General features: G+C 37.8%; 1 protein-coding gene across 7 annotated transcripts in view; it reads left to right on the forward strand.

Moving 5' to 3' along the window:
- Nucleotides 1-23,385, forward strand: part of ANK2 (ankyrin 2) — a 302,460-nt gene that overhangs the window by 147,147 nt on the left and 131,928 nt on the right. For all 7 annotated transcript variants that reach the window (XM_082254226.1, XM_082254220.1, XM_082254221.1 and 4 more), the window contains 4 exons: nucleotides 636-734; nucleotides 4,267-4,365; nucleotides 13,750-13,822; nucleotides 21,557-21,698. In XM_082254226.1, coding sequence (XP_082110352.1) covers nucleotides 636-734; nucleotides 4,267-4,365; nucleotides 13,750-13,822; nucleotides 21,557-21,698 — 413 coding nt within the window. The remainder of the gene's footprint in view (nucleotides 1-635; nucleotides 735-4,266; nucleotides 4,366-13,749; nucleotides 13,823-21,556; nucleotides 21,699-23,385) is intronic.

Consider the following 23,385-nt stretch of genomic DNA (forward strand, 5'->3'; position numbering starts at 1 on the left):
ATTCGTATTTGCTTATCAGAGAATGTATGCTATCCTAAAATCTAACAAAAAAATCATAAAAACTCACATTTGGATATCTAGAAATGTGCCCGATTGTGATGAAGTGAAACACTTTTCATGAAACGCGTTGAGCCATTAAGGCCATTTAAATTCTTCATCCTATTATCAATATTCATTTACACTCTACGCCTTTTTATTTTGTTATTGATCCTTATTATTTTTCATGGTTGTATCATGCTATCCATACGTATATATTTTTTATGTCCCCCTTTCTTTGTTTTGTACCTATTGTATTTATATTAATTGCTATGTACATGTGAATAAACACATGATGTTAACCATATGCTTCTATATGCTTACCAGCAGATGTATATGTAATACCATTATCATTATGTGTATACTGGCCACACCTCATATAAAGTCCCAAACTTTCTGAACACCATGTGTTCCCATGCTCAATATAATTAGGGATGGAGACTCAATTGCACGAGTTTCATTTAAAGTCCATCTCCCTCTTTTTTCCTTCTTTCCAATATCCTCTTCCCTCCCCTTTTCCCTTTGTCCTTTTAATTACAAATATTCTTTAAATCTGTGTAATAATGTGTTGCATTGTTTGTGTTATTTACTTTTCACAGAATGGCTACACACCTTTACATCAGGCTGCCCAGCAGGGACATACCCATATCATCAATGTTTTGCTCCAAAATGGTGCAAAACCAAACGCCACTACTACTGTAAGTTATATGTATTTAAATCCATTATGTTTCTCTTTGTCCATACCTTTTGTAGTTTAGACTCTCAAACCTTTTAATTTGAGTTTTATATAAGACTTAAAGCAAACCTGTGGGCCTCTCAATTATTGTTTACCCCAAAAAGTAAGCACCTTCAGGTACCTGCCTGTTACCTTGTCTCCTATAGAATCACAAAGGATGCCAGAACCCCTTTTATAAAACAGTGGAAAAATTCCATGACCCCTTCAGCGTTCTTTAGCTCTACCATCATTTAGTGAGACCATCCTTTGCAAAGACTATACAGTAGTGAAATATGATGGGTAAGCATTCTTGCCAGAGCTAGTGACCACTTAAACTGCTTACTGTTTTATAACAAAGAGACCTGGGTTTTAGGGGATACCGAGGCACTCTAAAGACCAGATCAAAGTGCAGACACCTGGGGATAGCAGCTACTTTGCACTTTGCCAATTCAAGAGCCCATGGAGTTTGTAAATATTAGACACTTAAATTGGCCATAAACTCCTTAGGGTAGGTTCACATCTGTGCAGTGTGTTTGGCGTGTCACATTGTAGGCACGTTTTTAGGCAGCTATCAATAAACTCTATAGAACATGCGTTTTGATGACAGCACATCAAAGATAAGAATAGAGTTCAATGGTAGCACACCTAAAAATGTGTGCAAAACCTGCCTAAAACGCTATACGCCAAAAAACACACCAAACAGATGTGAACCTGCCCTTATACAAATGCTGTGACTCTATTTTTAGACCTGTAGGGTTCAATACAAATACAAATTATTTGAACCAGTGCACAAAGTAAGATCCATAAAGACATGGATGAATGAGTTTGGGGTGGAAGAACTTGACTGGCCTGCACAGAGTTCTGACGTCAACTCGATAGAACACCATTGAGATGAATTAGAGCGGAAGCTGCGAGCCAGGCTTTCTCGTCCAACATCAGTGCCTGACCTCACAAATGCGCTTCTGGAAAAATGGTCACACATTCCCATAGACACTCCTAAACCTTGTGGACAGCCTTACCAGAAGAGTTGAAGGTGTTATAGCTGCAAAGGCTGGGCCAACTCAATATTGAAGCCTACAGACTAAGACTGGAAAGTTCATGTGTTTATGTATGGAAAGTTCATGTGTTTATGTATGTGTAAAGGCAGGTGTCCCAATACTTTTGGTAATATAGTGTATATATACAGTTTGTATAGAAAAGAATCCCCCCCCCCCCATTTAAAATATTCCCATTTTATCCAGCTGTATTTAGTGCAAATTATAATATCCAAGTGAAAGATATAACACCAATATGTCAAAAAATAAAAAAAGTAAAAAACAGAATTATTGAGTTGGAAAAAGGATCACCCCTTTGTGTCAGTATTTTGTTGAACCACCTTTTGCTTCAATTACAGCCTTTAGTCTGTTGGGATATGTCTCTACTAACTGTGCACATCTAGACTTTGCAATATTAGCACACTCTTCTTTGCAGAACTGCACAATTTCAGTTAAATTTGATGGTGACCATTTGTGAACTGCAGTCGTCAAGTCATTCCACAGATTTTCAATGGGGTTTAAGTCTGGGCTCTGACTAAGCTATGCAAGGGCATTCACTTTTTCCTCCTCCAACCACTGTTTTGTCATTTTTGCTGTGTGCATTGGGTCATTGTCATGTTAAAGTTAAACATTCTTCCCATTGACAACTGTCTGGCAGAGGGCAGCAAGGACAGCAGATTTTCTTCAAGAATTTTACAGTATTTTGCACCATCCATTTTTTTCCTTCAATCCTGACAAGTGCTCCAGTCTCTTCTGCAGAGAAACACCTCCATAACAGGATATTACCACCTCCATGCTTTACTATGAGATGGTGTTACTTGGATAATGAACTAAATCAAATTTTCCGCCAGACATATCAATTGGTGTGGAGGACAAATAATACAATTTTAGTCTCATCTCACCATAACACCTTTTCTATGTGGCCTCAGAATCCTCAAGGTGCGTTTTGGCAAAGCTCAGTCGTGGCTGCATGTGACCTTTCTTAAGGAGTGTCTGTTTTCTTGCAACCCTCCCATACAAGCCTCATTTGTGGAGAATTTGTGATATTGATGTCACATGCACACAATGATCACTCTTTGTCATAAATTCCTGAAACTGCTTCAGAGTTGCTGTAGGCCTCTTGGTAGCCTCTCTTACCAGTTTCCTCCAAGCTTTTTCATGCAGTTTGGAGTGACGCCCTGCTCCAGGGAAGATCTATGTTGTACCAAATACCTTCTACTTTTTAATAATAGACTTCCCTGAGCTTCTACCAATTGATAAAGCCTTTGACATTTTTTCTGTACCCATCTCCTGGCTTGTGCCTGTCCACAACTTTATCCTGGAGATTTTTGACAGTGCCTTGCCACCCATAGTTGATTGTTTGCCTCAATTGCACTATCAGGGACTGAAATGCTCCAGGAAAGCTTGTTTCATGCTGAGCTAATCAGAATGATCATAGCTGATCACAGTTGAAAGTCAAATGGCCATTAAGAAAGTGATTAGCTACACCTGATTGTGTTTACAAGTCATTTTTAGGAAGGGTGGTGATCCTTTATCCGACTCAGTGATTTGGTTTGATAATTGATTTTTTTCTGACATGTTGGTGTTATATCTTTCACTTGGATGTTATAAGTTGTTATAAGTCTTCATTTCAGGCTGCAAAGCAACAAAATGCGATTATTTTAAAGGGGCGGTGTGATTCTTTTCTTTACCCACTGTATATATAAATATATATAATCTTAGTATGTTAAACTGAATTGAGTTTCTGGTTTTAGTACAGTTACATTCTGTACTGGATGGCATTACAAGTTTACTGAGGGATATATTTTTTTTTTGCCTGGACATTTTTGTTTATGCTTTGTGCAAATGACACATCTGTAGAATATTTTAAACTGGCTAAAGGAAAAATGTCAGGTGTTTCTTGAGCATATATTTTATGGTCCTACAGTGTCAGTTATTTGTAGACAGTAGACTAAAAATTTCCGCTATGGAAATTACTCGTACTTCTCCTAAATGATTGTCAGATGTGTTTATGTAGTTTTATTTTTCTTAAGGGAGCACTGAATTCAAATGAATCCAAGCTTTACCGTCTGTTTGCTTCCCTTGTTAGAACAGACAGTGCGATTCATTTTTATAGAACTGTTTCTTATAAAACATGTTTTAAAAATACTAAATGGAACTCTATTTCAGGGTAGCTAATCCTGCATTTGGAAGCATCTTAAGCAGCTAGCTTTTAAGGCAAATTGTGCTGGTATGTGACAGCTTTAAAGCAGACAGAACATTTTTATGCAGAGAAGCTGGCAGATGTCAGTGTGTTGTGTTGCTATGGGGATTAAAGCTGCACAGAAAGACTTCAGAAGTGAATTACAGATTTGTGTAGCGCCTTTTCCTGCGTTTGGTGCCTTCTTATGGTTGGAAAGGCTGGCTCACTTGCTGTACTGTATGTAATTTAATTTGCTTACAGTTTTATCACTCTTTCCCTTACTCCTTCCTCCCCTGCAGAATGGTAACACTGCACTCGCGATTGCCAGGCGACTGGGATACATCTCTGTGGTGGACACACTGAAGGTTGTCACTGAAGAAATCATCACAACTACCACTGTGAGTGCCTCTTTACGTTCAATTTTATTTTGTAAAATAGTAGCATTATTACAGCTTATAGAACTGAACCAATTCAATATGAAATGTTTCTGTGTATTGTAACTCAAAGCAAAAACTCTTTCAGTACATATTCATTGCTAGAGTATACATGTATATTGTATATTTGAATGCTCTTACACACAGACATCTGATTAGGTACCTTAAAATGTCTTGTCGGAATGCATTTATTGATTTAATAAATAGTGAAAGAAGACTGGATCATTGCCTGCATCCTCCACCAAAAAAAAAAAAAAATATTGTAAGAAGAAAGGTGCTAAATGCAGTAATCATAACATCAGGGTCTTCTTTTATTGTCTGACTTCAATTAGGATTACTTGCTGTAGGTTTCTGCAGACTGCATTTAGCTGGTAGCTGCTTATGTTATTTGATTAATGTAAAATCTTTATGTTTGTAGTATGCAGTATTCCCATTAACATATGTGTAATAAATGAAACCAGTAAAAGTGGAACTATTATAGATTCTGTTACCTACCTGATTTTAAATGGTACAAGCCTTGAGGCAGACTGGGATCTTTGCTTCACTGCCTAAAAAGTCACAGACTTGGAACAAACATCCAGTAAAGTTGGGAAAGTCTAAGCTTTCCTCCTCTGTGCTTGTCCCAAGTCAGTAACTACCTACAGTATGCCAGGAAAAGAATAACCAATTCAGAGCCTGCGCCTTTAAGAGACAGCTGAGCAATGTCAGCTCCCATCTTTCTTTCCCCACAGGTTTCCTTAACCACTTAAGCCCCGGAAGATTTTACCCCCTTCCTGACCAGGGGGTATTTTGCGATTCGGCACTGCGTGACTTTAACGGACAATTGCGCGGTCGTGCGATGCTGTACCTAAACGAATTTGACGTCCTTTTTTTCCCACAAACAGAGCTTTCTTTTGGTGGTATTTGATCACCTGTGCGATTTTTTTTTTTGATCATGCGCTATAAACAAAAAAAGAGGGTTAATTTTGCAAAAATAACAATGTTTTTCACATTTTTTTTATATGAAATTCCCCCAAAAAAATGTAAAAATCAAAATTTTTTAACATTTTCAGCCAATTTGTTTTATGCTACATATGTTTGGTAAAAAAAAAATCACAAAAAGCGTATTTTGATTGGTTTGCGCAAAAGTTATCGCATTTACTAACAAAGGGAAAGATTTTTGTCATTTTTGTTGTTTTTTTTTTTTTAACGAGTAATGGCGGCGATCTGCGATTTTTGCGGGACTGCGACATTGCGGCGGACAGATCGGACCCTTGACTGACATTTTTGACACTTTTGGGGTTACCAGTGACATTACTACAGTAATCAGTGCTATACATATGCACTGTTACTGCAAAAATGACACTGGCAGTGAGAGAGTTAACTGTATTGGAGAGGGAGGGGTTAAGTGTGTCCTAGGGGCGTGTTTCTAACTGTGATTGGACATGGCTACTAGTGTAAAAACAGAGATCAACGGTCCTACATAGTAGAACCGTCTGATCTCCATTTTTACACATGGGAGAATGACAGGCGGCTTTGTTTACATTAGCCGCCTGCTTTTCTCCCTTCCCGGCGAACGATCGCGAGTGACCGGCAGACATCGAGTCTGCCGGTCACACGCACTGACTTGTTAGGGAACGAGCCGTGGCGGGCGCGCGCTTCAGTGGGCGCGCGCTCGCCCGCTATTGGCTCACAAGCGAGTGACAGGCTAGTGACGTACCGGTACGTCGCTTTGCCTGGCCGGGGCTGACCGCCGCAGTATATGTACTTGCGGCGGTCGGCAAGTGGTTAAAGAGGTGTTTCCATGCTTTTGCTTGCACAGTACTTTAGCTTTCAATCTCTTGACACACCAATACATTTGTTCCATTTACTGATGAAAAAGTTATAAAAAAGTATCAAAGTTAACTTTTTACAATGCTGAGCTATTTAAACTGAGACCTAGAAATACAGGCTATATAAGGTATATGCAAATCCCCACTTTTCTTTTAAAAGTCCAGTGTAGGCCTACCCCCTATTTATTTATTTATTATTTCAGGTACTTATATAGCGCTGTCAATTTACGCAGCGCTTTACATATACATTGCACATTCACATCAGTCCCTGCCCTCAAGGAGCTTACAATCTAAGGTCCCTAACTCACATACATGCACAGTAGGGACAATTTTTTTATACAGGATCCAATTAACCTACCAGCATGTCTATGCTCTACTGAGCCTGCTTGTTAATCAATGCATCCACATCACACTAGCACTAGAGCAGCAATAGGAAAGAGGTGGAATGGGTAGGGTCAAGGTTTTCATATTGTTCCACTGCCTATAATTCTGGAGTTATAAAATGGTTTTGACCTTTACTAATGTATTTCTTTTTATCATACACTCACTTTGCATTTCCAACACTTACTAATTTCTACCATTCTACCATACATTGCATTTAGTTGTATTAAACAGACAGAGACAATGTTTAACACCCCCCCCCCCCCCCCACCACCACCACCACCATGCAAATGTGTTCCTATGCACAGCAGGTAAACAGACACAGAACACAATTTGAGGGTAATGCAAACAGTTTTATCTTTAAATCAGAGGCGTAACTAGAACCTTCAGGGCCCTCATGCAAGAAACCATGAAGGGCCCCCCGACCCCTGGCCGGGGCCCTTACCTTCAAGCCCAGGGCTCTTCCCACTAATCCTGGGGCTCTTTACACTCGTTGCATGGCCTTTCATTACGGTCCCGCAGCAGGATTCTTTCACAAGTTCTGCAGTGGGCCCCCTTCCTGCAATCTTGGGGCCTCCCCACAGTGGTGCAATGCCAGGGTCTGGTTGCAAGTGTGACCTTTGCGATCCTGGAAGTTCACCCACTGGTTTTCTACCGGGCCCCCTGGAGCATGGGGCCCGGTAGCGATTGCAACCCCTGCAACCCCTGTAGTTACGCCCCTGCTTTAAATGTTGTTGGCGCTCTGCCTCCACATATCACTTTATTTTCATCCAGGGATCAGGGTGGGTAAGAAAGATAATAACTGTTTAAGTGTTTGCGTTTTAAATCTCATACTTTTGCGCTTTACTTCTTGGAGACCTTAGAGAAATACAGCAAATCTAATGTTTTAAAGAGTGTTTAGGTTATTTTGTTAGAAATATAATACAATGCATAAAGAGCTTGCATTTTTTTAAATTCTGTATCGTTCTTAGTTAAAAGGGGTTAAATTTCCTCCGAATGAGAAAAAGCGCAGATGTGGCAGCCACAGTTTGTTAAGAAGGATGCCATTAATCTGCTGATAATCAGCAGTATGTTAAATTATCAACAGATAAAAAACAGACTTCTGTCACATGATTCATTGCTTTGTGCAATAATTGCAGATCTTTGTATGTTAGCCAGCCATATAATAATCTTTCTTTATGTCTCTGCTTTATGAACTGTGTAGTAAATCATAGTTCAGTTACTTTATAGTTGCTGGATAACTCATGCAGAATGAGATCTGTAGGTCAAAACTGAATGACCATAAAGTGGTATCACTTAAGTAGATCTGCAGTGACTAGGAGAGATACATAAAACAGCTGAAATCCTGCTGGCTGTTTAGTACTACTTTTGAGCTGCGATGCCAATAAAAGAGCTTTACCTCATTACCTTAGCTACACAACTGGACCTAATAACTATTGACACACCCGGACATACAGTTAGCACCTAAGTGTAATGCAACCTTGACAAATGCAGCACACTAATCCATATTTGTAAATATATATTAACACTAACCCAGCCTGTAACAGTAATATTAATTTAAAGATATACAATGTGAATACATTTCAGTAAGTTTTGCGGTTCTAGTAAACTAGAACTGATGGAGAATGCCACCTGCTTTAGCTGGAAGCAGCCACAAATGGCCCCAGATGGGTCACATTTCTTAACAAAAGCTAGAATTGTTGCACTGTTCTTCCTGGCCTGTGTACAAAACCCAATCACATACAATCAGAACCCAAGTAAAAGTGAAACAACAGTCTTAGCTGATGTAGCACACTGACCTTTTTTTGTCCATGCTGCCAGAGTAACAGCCAGAAACAGTAGCATTTATGTATAGCTTCAAAATATGTATATATTTGGCTGAGTACTGTTGCCTTGGTAAAATGGGAGTAATGAAAGATAAGCATTCCATGAAAGCTGAAATGGCTTATGGCAGAATACAAAGATGTCGGCAGATTGCCAATATTCACAGCATTTTCACAGAATTTTCACAGAAAACCTTGGCATTAACACTGCATAATTTTATGGCTGTCAAAACCTTGGTTTGTTTCTTTACATAACTGACTAAAATTCACCGCCAATCTAACTTTTCTAAGTTTCTTGCTTGCTTCCCAGGCATTTGTGCATTTATACAAGCCACACCTTGGGTTCTTGTCTAATCTGTATTATATGTATGCATCCCAGTACCCACCCTCTCCTCCTCTGCACCAACTTCAGTGCTGCCCACCTGCCGGCTGTTCTATCTATCTATCTATCTATCTATCTATCTATCTATCTATCTATCTATCTATCTATCTATCTATCTATCTATCTATCTATCTATCTATCTATCTATCTATCTATCTATCTATCTATCTATCTATCTATCTATCTATCTATCTATCTATCTACCTATCTATCTATATATCTATCTATATATCAATCTATCTTTGTCTATAAAAATCTGTCACATATTCAGTGAAAACACATAAACACATTTATACCTTCTCAACAGCTAAAGAAACGCCTGCATTGTTGAAGGAGTTCATGTCACAGTTCCACACAATTGTTATTCTGATATCTGATATACAGTGTACACACTATTGAGATTTACCACTTGCCTACTGGGCATTTATACCCCTTTCCTGACCAGGCCAATTTTCAGCTTTCAGTGCTCTCACACTTTGAATGACAATTACTCAACAACGAATGACAACACTGTACCCATATGAAATTGTCCTTTTTTCCCCCACACAAACAGAGCTTTATTTTGGTGGCGTTTAATCACCACAGAGTTTTTTATTTTTATTTTTTTGCGCTATAAATAAAAAAAGGCCAAAAATTGTATTTAAAAAAAAAAATAATTTTTTCTTTATTTCTGTTATACAATTTAGCAAATTAGTAATTTTTCTTAATAGTTTTGCCCAAAATGTATACATATCTTTAGTTAAATTACCCAACTCAGTGTATATTATTTGGTCTTTATGAAGGTTATAGAGTCTACAAGGTAAAGTGCCAATCACTGAAAATTGATCACACCTGATGTACTGACAACCTATCTAATTTCTTGAGACACTAACAAGCCAGGACAGTACAAATACCCCCAAAATTACTCTTTTTAGAAAGTAGACATTCCAAGGTATTTAGTAAGAGGCGTGGTGAGTTTTTTGAAGTTGTAATTTTTTTCCCACAATTCTTTGCAAAATGAAGATTTATTTTCACAAAATTGTCAAAATAACAGGTTATTTCTCTCATATGGCATATGCATACTTGCAACTAAACCCCAAAACACATTCTGCTACTCCTCCTGAGTATGGTGATACCACATGTGTGAGATTTTTCTTTTTTTCACAGCCTGGTCACATATGCAGGGAGCACCGTCAGGTGTTCTAAGAACATAAATTACACATCTAATTGCTTGACTACCTATCACACTTTTGACCCCATTTTGGAAAGCAAACACCCCAACATATTTTCTATGAGGCATAATGAGTCTTTGGAACATGTCATTTTTTTCCACAAGTTTTTGGATAATGTGGAAAAGAAATGAAAATGGCACTGACATACACTGATGAGGATCCAATAATAGGGTGGCACTGATGAGCACTCACTGATGTGCTCTACTGGGCACTGATGAGAACAAATAGGGCACTGTAGTGGCACTGATGAGCACTAATAGGGCATGGCACTGATGATCCCTGTACTGGTACTGATGAGCACGGTACTGGCACTGATGAGCGGGATTGTAGTTCCAACCCAAATGTTCAATCCTGCCAGGAAGCCGACCCTGCACACCGCTAATCACAGGCAGTAAGACATTTCCCGGTCCGCAGTTGGGTGTAACGTATAACTTGCTCCAGAAAGTGAACCTATCCTTTCAATTTTAAAGCTTAGCGTTGATGTATATTTGTTTACAAGATGCAGTGCTACAATGGAGAATATTGCTTTTTCTCCAGGTATTAAAAATTTAGTTTGGAAAATTACCCCTTCCCATGTTTATCAATCCTCCTCATTACAAGTTAGTTCCTTTAAAATAAACTAGTAGCAATGATATGGGCATTCACATATTAAAACATTCTTAGCAAGCAAAAAATAGCTTTAAACAAGTATTTACTGACCTTTGTACCTACAGGCACTGTGGAACAATACATCCTTAAATTTCACAGAAGAGGCACTAAAGTACTTCAATTCATTCTCTGGACTCATCACACCTAGTAGAGGAGCAGCTGCTTTCCAGCCTTCAAATCTTTACTGTAAACACAGAAAATGTGCTCTGGGGTGGGGAGCTTGGCAAGCTAAGTTGCTAAGAGAAGGACTTTAAGTATTTTAGTGCTTTAGCTGTGAACTTTGAGGGTGAATTGCTCCACACTATCTGTAGAACAAGAGGGCAGTGAGAGCTTATTTTAAAGCTCATTTCTCTATCTGATGATATTTAAGCAACCTAGGGTTATACTGCAGCCTACAGAAAAAATGAACACTAAGCACATAAAAACCCTACAGGCTGTAACCCCTCACACCTGCCTAGTTACGGTTAGTGTCCTCAGAGAAATTGATGTCTTCCCCCTATCTGCTGTAATTTTTAGTTGAATTAAAAGATTTTCAATCAATAGCTTCTTATAGATTCATAAGAAATGAAATCCTGGAAGTCTCTCCAGTTAGCCAAAAATGTTTTTAAATGTGTTCATTTAGTATACTGGTTATCTCTGATAATCCCGTGGTCGGCAGTGAAAATCTTTCTGTGGTCCAATTACAGAGAGCTCCACTATTCAGGTAAGCTCTCAACTTCCTGTCTCTGAAGACTGACTTCTTGTGAGTGGCTTGCAGGCTGTATGATATGCTGTGGGCTTGAGGATTTTTTTTTTCCCGGAGCCTGTGTATCTACTACTATTATTACTGATCATCCTGTTATTGATTGCCCATTTTGTAAAGTTAGCATTTCTCTTTTTCGGCTGGGGTTGGCTTTTACTTTATGTAATTTGCAAGCTGGCCATGTGGAGGAGTCCTCCTCTTTATTTTCTATTTTGGGAGAGGGCATTTCAGATTTTGTAATCTGGTCCATGCTAAAAGCTCATAAATCTTCTTCTTGCAAGATTTATATTGGAATCTGGAAGCCTTATTTTGCACTCTTGATTGTCTCTGGGGGTTTCCCCATGTGCCTTTTTGGCGGGCTGTGTTTTTTTCAGTCCTCAAGTTAGGGATAGAATAACATATGGCCCATGGCAACTTCAAAGGTAAGGTGTCTTCCCTGTCTGTTCCTTTCCAGTGTCCTCTTACTAATCATTCACTGATTTGCACTGTTATAAAAGGGTTTACATGCATTGCTCCCCCAGATAAGTCTTCACTCTACTAGATTTTAGTACTGTTATTATCAATGTTACAAATACCTCCTTTTAAACATACGTATGTGTGACATCCCCTTGATGTTACAATGCTTTTATTTTGGCCATCACTTCAGCCAGATTGGTTATCACTGTACTTCTGTAGGGAGCTTCAAATGATCTTATATAAAACAAGGTTGATTTGAGATCAAAGACCTTTTTGCTCAAAGTGGTCTCTGCCTTACACCCTTATAAGGATATTGTGATACCTTCCCTATATTTGGCTGTGATCCAGGTCTGAATCTTCAACATCTGCTGTGTCTGGCAATGCCTCTTCTTGCTGAGCCACCTGAGATGCTGTTTGGAGTTTATTTGCTTGTCTCTTGTTTTTGTTGAACCTTGAACTCTTTGCTCCTCCCATGAACTTCCTGATTAAAGCCATGTCTCTGCACTTCCTGTATGCCATATTATTGTGCTCTCTTCTGCTTGATCCCTACCTGCTATATGTACTAGTTGACCCCGGCTTGCTTACCTCCTGGTGGGGTGATTCTGAGAACCGTGACCTGGTACTAACATGCAGCCAGTGTCATCTGCCAGAGTGACCTGCTGCTACACTTATCCAGCTGGCCGGTGGGAGCCTCTCTACTTCGGTACCTGCTGATCTCCGAGCCTAAGCCTGCACCATGACACTGGCCCTGGTTAATCCCAAGGAGATTTATTTCCATTATTTCAATGTGTTGAGGTCCATTAGAATTTATTTTTCTGACACTGATTCCATTTTTGACATCCCATTACATCCTAAAAGAGTTTCTCCAGCTTCCATATCCACTATATCTAAAGTGGACTAGACGAGTTGTTGTGTAGGCTCATGCATTGCTTCCTTTTTCTGTTAAATCCATGCCAATTGGGCAGTGTGCCTATTGTGCAGGTGTGTAGGTGGCAGTATAACACTAGGTGGCTTAATTATTATCAAACTGTGTCACTCAATGGACTCAAAGAAATACAATTTTGAGTAGCAAAATCCTAGTTTTCTGCTTGTTAAGAACATGTAAATACTTCCATGCCCATAACATGCCCCCTGGTTCACTTTGAGCACTTCTGCTATAAATGTTGAAGATGATTTTGCTCCACAATGCCTGCAGTTACAGGGGTTAGTGAGAATTTTGTAAATCCCATTTACTACTACACACAATAAATGGGTTGATGCTACATTCTTTTTTGGTTTATTAAACCATAATTAAAAAAACACTGCAAGATTGCTTTTGATAACTGTTGTCTAAAGAGTCTTTAATAAGCTTTCTATCAAGCAGGCAAGTAATGTGGACCTGTTATATGTGAGTTGGTCATGTAAAAGTGGGACAAAGCAAAGTGCCTGGACATATTTTGCTTGTCTCAGCTGCAGTAGAATTTCAGTTATATGAGCTTTTTTAAACTTGTTAAAACCCGAATCCAACATAATAAAAAAAAGGACAGAAAAGGACCCTTGCTGTCACTCGAATGAGACTGAAAACCGGGTGTGTGCGTGTGGATGGCAGTAAATGTGTGTGTGGGGGGGGGGGGGGGGAGCTGGGCTGTAAAAATATATATACACCTTTCACTTTGAATAATTAAAATTCACTTTTATAGATCACTTTGAATAAATTAAAAGGATAATTTCTGTAACTTCTCACACAGAAAGTAAATATCATCATCTTTTATGATCATGATATTGTTTTCTCTTGTCCGTTTTGTGTAATGCATATGAGATGATTCTGTTTATTGCAGGATGCTGTAGAACTGCATGATAACATAGGGAACTGCATTCTCTTGCCATATATTGATGTTGGCTTTGTTTTGTGCAGACTGTGACAGAGAAAACCAAGTTGAATGTTCCAGAGACAATGACTGAGGTGCTGGATGTTTCTGATGAAGAAGGTGAGTTTGTAGAGGTTGTAGAGTTGACTCTTTATCTACTGCTGCCACAGTCTAAATGTTCTTTGCTTGTAATCTAGCATTACCTAAAAAATTGGCTTCTGCATGCCTCAAAAATCCCCAAACTTTTGTTTGGGGGTCTTAATATTTCAGCTAAGTTAAAGTACTCCTGTTATTAGAGATATACAGGGACTGTCAATGTTGGCCCAATTTTTAAAATGCTAGCTGACCAGTCACAGTGCACATGATGTCACAAAGTGTCAGAATTTCTTATTTGTATATGTGTATTCTGGGTCAGTTTCTGAATGTAATGAAGCAAACGCTTGAATGGAACAACTAGAAAACTAGTATTTTTGAAAGGTGAAGTAAAATCTGCTTGACATGCTGCTGTCAATTCCCGCCAAGCATTGCCATAATTCTGAGTGGTTTGTGTTGGTAGACACAAGAGACCAGTTCAACCATATACTCTTCCACCTGTCAGAACTCACCCACTTTGTCAAATAACAAATACATCATGGGAGAAGTATGGGAGAGGTGTAGAGTATGTTAGAAGATGGGTGATTTGCATGTAGCACATGCCTTTCCTTCAAGAATATCTGGGCTAAGGATAAACGTCCAACAGTAATGAAAATTATATGTAAGTATCAATTTGTTTGTTTTAAAAGGAAATAATAAAAAGTATTAAGATTAAAATACTGGCAGTTTTTTTTTTTTTTTCTTAGTAAAGCATACACGAATGAGTTAAGTAGTAGCTTGCTATAAAGAGGATTATTATTAGCTGCTGTTGCCTAACATTTGATTCAGCTTCATGATCAAGTAGGTGGTATGATGACTGCTAATATTGTTCCAGGAAGACTGATCAGTAAGTGGATGATGCAAAATGTAGTTGCGTCAATAAATGGCAGAAGCAGCAGTAAGGACAGGAATATTATTTGGAGTGGAAAAGTCAGAGAGAAAAAAAAATTGCAGTCCCTTGACGGCTTCATACTGTATTACTTACATTTAAAAAAAAAATGTTCTTTGCCAGTTTTGTCCTGTAAGAAACTCAAATGTCCTGCAGAATTATATTGTATTTTGGTGCACGATAAGCACTAACTATTGACAACCCATACTATAGCTGATATAAAGCTTATGGAAAGCATTATAGTCTTCAGAAGTTAGTTTTGGGATTAATATATTATTACTAATAGTAAATTATTCACTGGAGTTGCCCTTTCATAGCATGCAGGGGTATTAAATGTTCTGGTAATTGCTATTATTTCCCATTAAATGACGAGATTGTAACAGTCAGCAGTTTTTCAGGACAATATTACAAGTAACTAACATGCTTATCCTAAAACAATGGCAGCTATGCCATTATGTAATGTTGTTATTTCACTGTATAGGGTAGAGTTGTAAGTGCAAAGAACTTGGAAAGGTACACATGTGGCACATTTCCACAAACTAGTTTATTTTCTTCTTGTACATTATTTCAGCATTCACATTTCCTCAGCAAATTCTCAAGAAACTCAGTAGTGTTTGTTGTGAGATACCCAACAGGGTCTTTTATTATCTCTATACATCTTCTTAACTTCTTTTACAAATTGAAATGTGCTCTGTGCAGCTTTTAAATTGTTTGCTGGTGAGCTCCTTTCTGATGAAGAGCTTCTTAGTGAGCAAGGTATTGATGTATGCACAATTTTGAGGAATGCTGTGATTTTGAGGATTTGCAGTGATTTTGACAGAATGTGTTGACTATTATATTTTCTAATAATAATGCTCAATATACCATGCACGGGAGAGTAAAACCAAGTAACCACTAACAATGGCAATGTGTGTTGTGGTGCCTAAAAAGGACTACTTGTTAAAAGCATGCTGTAGAAAAAACATAACATTTTAAAATGCAATACCTTTGTACATTGCTCCACACTTCATATTAGTTACCGTATATAGTTAGTCTGGTTGAAAAGTCGCAAGTCCATCTAGTTCAACCAATAAAAGGGAAACAATATACAATCCCATATACTGTACACAATCCTATAACCACAGTTGATCCAGCAGGGGAAAAAAATTCTTCCTGATCCCCCAAGAGGCAATTGTATAATCCCTAGATCAACCTTACCTATAGATGTTAGTATCCAGTTATATTATGTACATTTAGGAAAGAATCCAAGCTTTTTTAAAGCATTCTACTGAGCTGGACAGAACCAGCTCTCGAGGGAGTCTATTACACATTTTCACAGCTCTTACTGTGAAGAAACCTTTCTGTATTTTGAGATTAAATCTCTTTTCCTCCAGACATAAAGAGTGCCCCCTTGTCTTCTGTAATGGCCTTAAAGGAGAAGTACAGCCAAAGCTCAGTTTTAGAGGTACAGGGGGACAGATGCAGCATTAGTAATGCTGCATCCACCTAGGTAAGTATGAATATATATAAAAGAAAAAAAACATACATCTCTTTTAAAGTGAACACCAAGTTCACTATATGGACTACTTATGTATGTATACCTGTACATGTTGATCATAATCCCTAATCTCCTTTTCTCAAGAGAGAATAAATTCAGTTTCTCTAATCTTTCCTTATAGCTGAGCTCCTTCATGCCTTTTATCAGTTTGGTTGCTCTTCTCTTCACTTTCTCCAGTTCTCCAATATCCTTTTTGTGAATTGGTTCCCAAAACTGAACTGCATTTTCCAGATGAAGTCTTACTAATAATTTGTACAGGGGTAAAATTATCTCTCTCTCTCTCTCTCTGGAGTCTATACCTCTTAGCACAAGAAAGGATTTTGCTTGCTTTTGGAAACCGCTGCTTGGCATTGCATGCCATTATTAGGCTTGAACACCCAGATTCTTCTCCATCATTGAGTCCCCTAGTAATACTCCCACTCTTTATTCTTAGCCCCAAGTGCATAACTTTACATTTATTAGTATTAAACCTCTTCTACCACATGGTTGCCCAATTAAACAGTGAATTGAGGTTGGACTTGTAAGTTGGAGACATCCTGTAAGGACGTTATTCCATTGCATAGCTTGGTGTCATCTGCATACACTTAAAGGGTATTTTTATTCCCAGACCCTATATCATTTATAAATACAGTGCTTTCAAAAAGTATTCATACCCCTTGAAATGTTCCACATTTTGTCACGTTATAGCCAAAAAACAAATGTATTTTATTGGGATTTTATGTGATAGACCAACACAAAGTGGCACATAATTGTAAAGAGGAAGGAAAATGATAAATGGTTTTCAATTTTTTTTACAAATAAATATCTGAAAAGTGTGGTGTGCATTTGTATTCAGCCCCCTTTACTCTGATACCTAAAAATCAACTAAATTCTATTGCAAGCAATTGCCTTCAAAAGTCACCTAATTAGTAACTAGAATCCACCTGTGTGTAATTTAATCTCAGTATAAATACAGCTTTTCTGTGAAGCCCATAGAGGTTTGTTAGAGAAGCTTAGTGAACAAACAGCATAATGAAGGCCAAGGAATACACCAGACAGGTCAGGGATAAAGTTGTGGAGAAGTTTAAAGCGGGGTTAGGTTATAAATAAAATATTCCAAGCTTTGACCATCTCTTGGAGCACTGTTCAATCCATCATCCAAAAATGGAAAGAATATGGCACAATCCTACCAAGACATGGCTGTCCACCTAAACTGACAGGCGGGGCAAGGAGAACATTAATCAGAGAAGCAGCCAAGAAGCCAATGGTAACTCTGGAGGAGATACAGAGATCCACAGCTCAGGTGGGAGAATCTGTCCACAGGACAACTATTCGTTGTGACCTCCACAAATATGGCCTCTTTGGAAGAGTGGCAAGAAGAAAGCCATTGTTGAAAGAAAGCCATAAGAATTCCGTTTGTGGTTTGCCAGAAGCCATTTTCATTCCACTTCACAATTATGTGCCACATTGTGTTGGTCTATCACAAGAAATCCCAATAACATAAATTTACATTTTTGATTGTAACATGACAAAATGTGGAAAACTTCAAGGGGTGTGAATACTTTTTTAAGGCACTGTATAATTTAAAGTGGCCTATAGACCCGTATTTTATATCCCCACTATTTTCTAGGTAATAGGGATGCTGAAAAATACATTACCTGTAGATAAAGGTCACTAGTGCTAGGAAACCAATGCCCCTTTTTTGTGGAACTATCCTGCTGGTTAAAAGTATGTTGGTTGGCAGGACAGGGTTGCAGCCAGCCCTCCAACTTAGTATTGAAAGGCACATTATTTAGAGGGGGGGGGTTTGGGGGGTGGGGGATATTCCCCCTTTTTTTTTTTATGGATTTGTATTTTTATACATGACTGCAAAAGAGAATTGAATACCTCCAAACAATACCTTACAGAGTTCCTTAAAGCTTCAATATAGTTCATTCCACATTTGCATATGTAAATTTCAACATGGGTCTAGAAGTCGGAGAAAGTAATCAGTGCACACTTCTTCCTGCTTGTTCAAACTGAGGTAAATCAGTTTGCCCCTCACATTTTTCCCCTACCTAAAATTGTCAGGATCTTCTCAAATCTGTCAACATTACATATAATAAAATATAGATGGGTAAGGAAAATCAATTAGGGGCAGAAAGTCTCCTATGCAGTTTGCTTTTGATAATTTCTGCAGTGCTTTTTGCAAGTTTTTTACCATGATTTGTTTCGCAATTTTACCGCGATTTTCAGCGATTTGTGTGTTGCATTTTTTATGCTTTTTTTTGGCAAATTTGTTGGGCAGATTAAAAAATGCAAATTGCGGCAAAATTGCAGTAAAACGGGGTATAAAAAAAAACGAAATGCTTTTCTGCAGCTTCTCTATTGAAGTCTATTAAACCAAAAATACCATGCTGTGTTTGAGTCTTATCAGTCAGGCCCAGTACATACTAACCTCCAGTCCTTATTTCGACCCTTTTTCCCTCCTGGAACACACTTCATGGCTGCTGCAAAGCAATATGAAAACCCTTCTGTTTTTTTCATTTGGAATAAGTTGGATTTGTCAGTCAGGTACAAAAGGAGACAGTTAAGATATGACCTAAACATACTGATAATTGAAGGTTATTCCAGCCCCCACCTTTCCACACACATGGAACCCAAATAGTTTGCATAGAGTGGCTAATTGTGGCTAATTGTGATTTGTCTGGTTGGAATGCACGAAAGCAACCCATTACTACAGTACATGGTTAACAAAATACTAATTTAACTATATATGAGTTTGTATAATTAGTAATCTGTCAAAGAACACCAAAATGGTCTGTTTTTAATTGCAAGGTAATGTAAACCATTCGTTTTTGTATCATTATTAAATAAATCCCAATAGACTAGTGCTTTTACTGAGAAATCAATACAGCGTGCATTTTCTTCCTGCTGTTTGCTACTAAAACTTTCTCCTGTTTTCAGTTTGATTTTTAGATTTTTGTGTGTTCACAATAGCACTCTGTGGCGATGAAGCATGAATGTGTAGGTGTTGCGGTGCTATTCATTTTGAGAGGAACCCCAACACACCACCAGAGCACAATGAATGCATAGCAATGCACCACAAAACACAATACAGTTTATCCTTTATTTTTTTATGCTTTGAGTTGCGTTTTGGCTCAATAATTTTAAAGGGTTGCACAAGGCAGTATCTTGCAAAGCACATCAATGCAGGGAAATGCATACACATTGTGATCAGGTTTTGATATTTTCCAAATATTTTTTATTCAGAATTTCACAGATTTCCAAAAAATAACAAAATTAAAAAATCACAGTAAATCAGCAGTACTCATGTTTTCCCACAATACAGGTATCTAAAGTAGCAACCACAATACAATCAAAAATAACAGAACAACGGACATACATATAAATCAGTAGGTTTGTCTCAATCATCACAGAACATGCTCATTGCTACTCAGTTCCATCTATGCGCAGATGTGCGCTTGAAAACAAAAAAGACAAAGGATCATCACAACTGCTATATCCAGTATCCAACCCAACACTAGTGGGCCAGAAATAAAAGATATGGAGGCCCTGGCCTGAGGTGTATATAAATCCTAATCCAAAAATCCCAGTATACAAGTCAATGGGTCATGTTGTAAAACAGTCTGGAGTGTCATACTAATAGTGGTAGTAACACAATGCCAATTGTGCACCAATTTAGAGCAATTTCCAGATCATGTGCATTAGACCTGCAGGGTATCCTCTGCATTTGTGGCAATCCGGACTTTCTCTACGGTGCCATTGATATCATTTATATGGCATTCTATAAGCACTATGTATGACAAAAAGTTGGGATAATCGTTGTGTTGGTGAAAGGGAAACAAGTAGTACCTGTTCCAACACAGCTTGCCGTACCTCTCCATCTAAACCAACAATATATTTATCCCATTCTTTCCTACCAGGGAGCTGTTGATTACCATGGGAACTATCCAAGTTTTTTTACATTTCAGGAAATGAGGCCTCTCTTATCTGTAGTAATAGCGAACTGATCCATAAGTGGTACAGCAATCAGTCTAAAAGTAGTCTGCTAAAATTGGGCTGAAAGAGCGTGATGGAGTTGAAGGTATTGGAAAAACGTATGAGAGGGAATACCCAATTCCGGTTGTATATCGTGAAAGGATTTGAAGTGGTCATTATCATATAATTGAGATGGAAACTGGACACCCCTAGAGTACCAGTCATTAAAACCCTGAAATTAATTATAGTCCCACACCTTGGACATAAGGATAAGGGTAGGATAATGAGCACAGTCCCAAAGCCCCTCCACCTCCATTTGCACCAAAAAAGGATATCTACAAGACCATGCCAAAAGGACAGCTTGCGTAGGATCTCTATGGCTAACGAATACCTTTTCTGAGAAAAATATATGGATTGCCAGTTTGTCTGTAACTATTTTCTTAGTGACCTGGAACAAGCATGCAGATTAAAAATGTCTGAGGTCTTAACTCCTTATCTGCAAACCTATTCCATGTCTGGCTCTTGTAAAGTATGAAAACTATTCTGATAAGCATGGCAGCCAGTCAGGTATCATTTTCAGCAATTGTAGCCTTTATGTTCTCTCAATATATGTTTCTCTGTAACCCAAAAATGGTGAATAGTATATGCAAAAGTTGTGTATGTGATAGAAAACATATAGCCACCTTACTTGGGTACATTTTAAAGCTCATCTACAGCCCAATTTTTGTGAGGAAAGGATTTAACTTTTTTCTGATATTTATTTGTATTCTGTGACCCCATTTGATAGATTTTGTCTAACTTCCTGTTGGGACAGGAAGTGATAGGGAAATATCTTCAGTGGGGACTGCAACAAAATGTTTTTTTCCAGTAAAACTGTTAAGAGTTAGAATCAGTCAAGTTATTATTAATGTTATTATCTGCTATCCAATCCCATATCTGTTTTCTCTGCTGTCATAGGAATAGGAAATTAGGTGACATTTTCCCAATGGCTCCATGGACAGCTATAAAAAAAAAGAAAAAAGCTTGACAGCATTGTTTATTCCTTCCAAGCCTAAACAAAAACTAAGCAAAAAAAAAAAAAAAAAAGGGGGGGGGTTTAAATCAATTTAGCAAGAAAAGTTTGGAATCCATGGACAAGCCCTCTATAGATATTTTAATATATTGCTGTTTTTTGTGTACACAATCAAATAAAGCATATGTTCCTGCAATGATACAATATTCTAATATGCTGCACTAATCATTTTCAGAGCTATGTGATATGTGGTGATGGGTGTAATGTATTATAAGTATATATTTTTTGTTGAGTATTTCAGTTTTCTATTTGATTTTTTACAAGACGATACAATGACCGGGGATGGTGGTGAGTACCTGCGGCCAGAAGACTTGAAAGAACTAGGAGATGACTCTCTGCCAAGCAGCCAGTATTTGGACGGTATGACCTATTTGAGGTACAGCTTGGAGGGTGGACGCTCAGACAGGTATGAAGAAATGACCATTGTACTTACACTCAAAATAGAGTTTACAATATGTGATACAGTACTCATTTTAATGAGCTTGGACTATACTGGCTGAAATGTATTCTTTAGCTATGAAAATAGAGAAAGTGGAAGCAGACTAAACAGAGGTTTTTTATCAAAATGGCAGAAAGAGAGTGGCTGTTTATTACAAGTGGACACAGAAAAGGGCCTCCCTATGCCCAGATGTCATTTAACAAAAAATAAATCTTCATAAAACTTCAGCCTTCAATTTTCTTTACAAGGGCTGACAGGAGAGCCCAGATCCAAAACTGGAAGTACTAATACCTCACAAATTGCATGCTTTAGAAATCATAAAATCGCTATTCAGTGTTTAGTGTAAACACCCATCTACATCGAAATCACAAAAAGCGGAGTAAAAAACGAATTGCATTGCTTCCCAATGGTTGTGCAGCAGCCACAGCTTGTAGTTTATCACTGTATATATATATATATATATATATATATATATATATATATATATATATATATAGAAATGGTTATCCCATTAGTATGCCTTGTAATGTGTAAAGTTTTCTTACATATATTTTTCTGGTGTAGAGAAGAAATTTACTTGAAAAAAGTCAGTATAATTATGTGACAGCAGTGTCATAGCTGAGCTTAAATTGGACCTTTTGTGAAAGTACATTTAACCGTGGGTGATATCTGATTGCAGTGTATGATATATTTTCTTCTTCTCTGCAGTTAGCTTTATGGTTTGCTAAAGTGCTGTTTTAAATTTAGAGTCAATTCCTAGAGCTTAAATTACCAAGGGAGACAAAGCTGAGTAGTTGATGACTACTTCTATATACAGCATGTTGTGTTTCTGCCAGTCTAAAAAGAAAATACCTGTTTGGCAGTTATGAATTTATGTAATAGACCGCTAAAAACCACAAAGATGTATTGCATAGTAGATATTTTAGTGTTGTTACGCATTAAGATCCAGTAGTGGGAGGGACACTAGCAGTCATCTAAAGAATAAAATACACAGTAAATAATAAATAAAGAAAACCTAACATATAATATGTAAAAATATGTAAAGTACTTCCATCACTGAACCCTACCAGCAGCTAATTTACTTCAAGAAGCACTGTAACTGCCTGAGCTCAGGGTGTAAAGCTACTGCTGTGCCCAAAATACTGGATTAGGGTGAACCTGCTGTCCCATTTCCAGTGACTAGGACCATACATTATGTTCATGCATGGAGAACATGAGCTCACTACCACTTTTACCTAGGGGGTTTGAGTCCCTTCGTGGTCGCCAATTGTGTTGACCAAAATCTATATATTATGAGATTTAATATTTCTCCAATATGATTTGGTAAATGAGAGTTCTTCAAAGTGAAAGCTTCAACACAACGACAGAAATGTATTGGTAAATAGTATGAGGGTCTAAAGCTAACAAACATCTATCTATTTAGTTACAGGAAAAGGAAGTAATATTACGAGAGCTCTAACATACTACTAAATACAGACAGTAAGAAAGAAAAGACATATAACAAACATTTAGATAAGTAAATTTAAGCAATTTGTAGCTAGAAACTTAAATATTTTTGTTATGTTGAATGTATAGTATTATTCAGAGCAACCCACAGTCTACAATTACAAATTCTTGAAATTTTTATCAGAGTAGGAAGAATGTTCAGCCATTA

Source organism: Pelophylax lessonae, assembly GCF_965119305.1.
Source record: "Pelophylax lessonae genome assembly, chromosome: 1".
Lineage (NCBI taxonomy): Eukaryota > Metazoa > Chordata > Amphibia > Anura > Ranidae > Pelophylax > Pelophylax lessonae.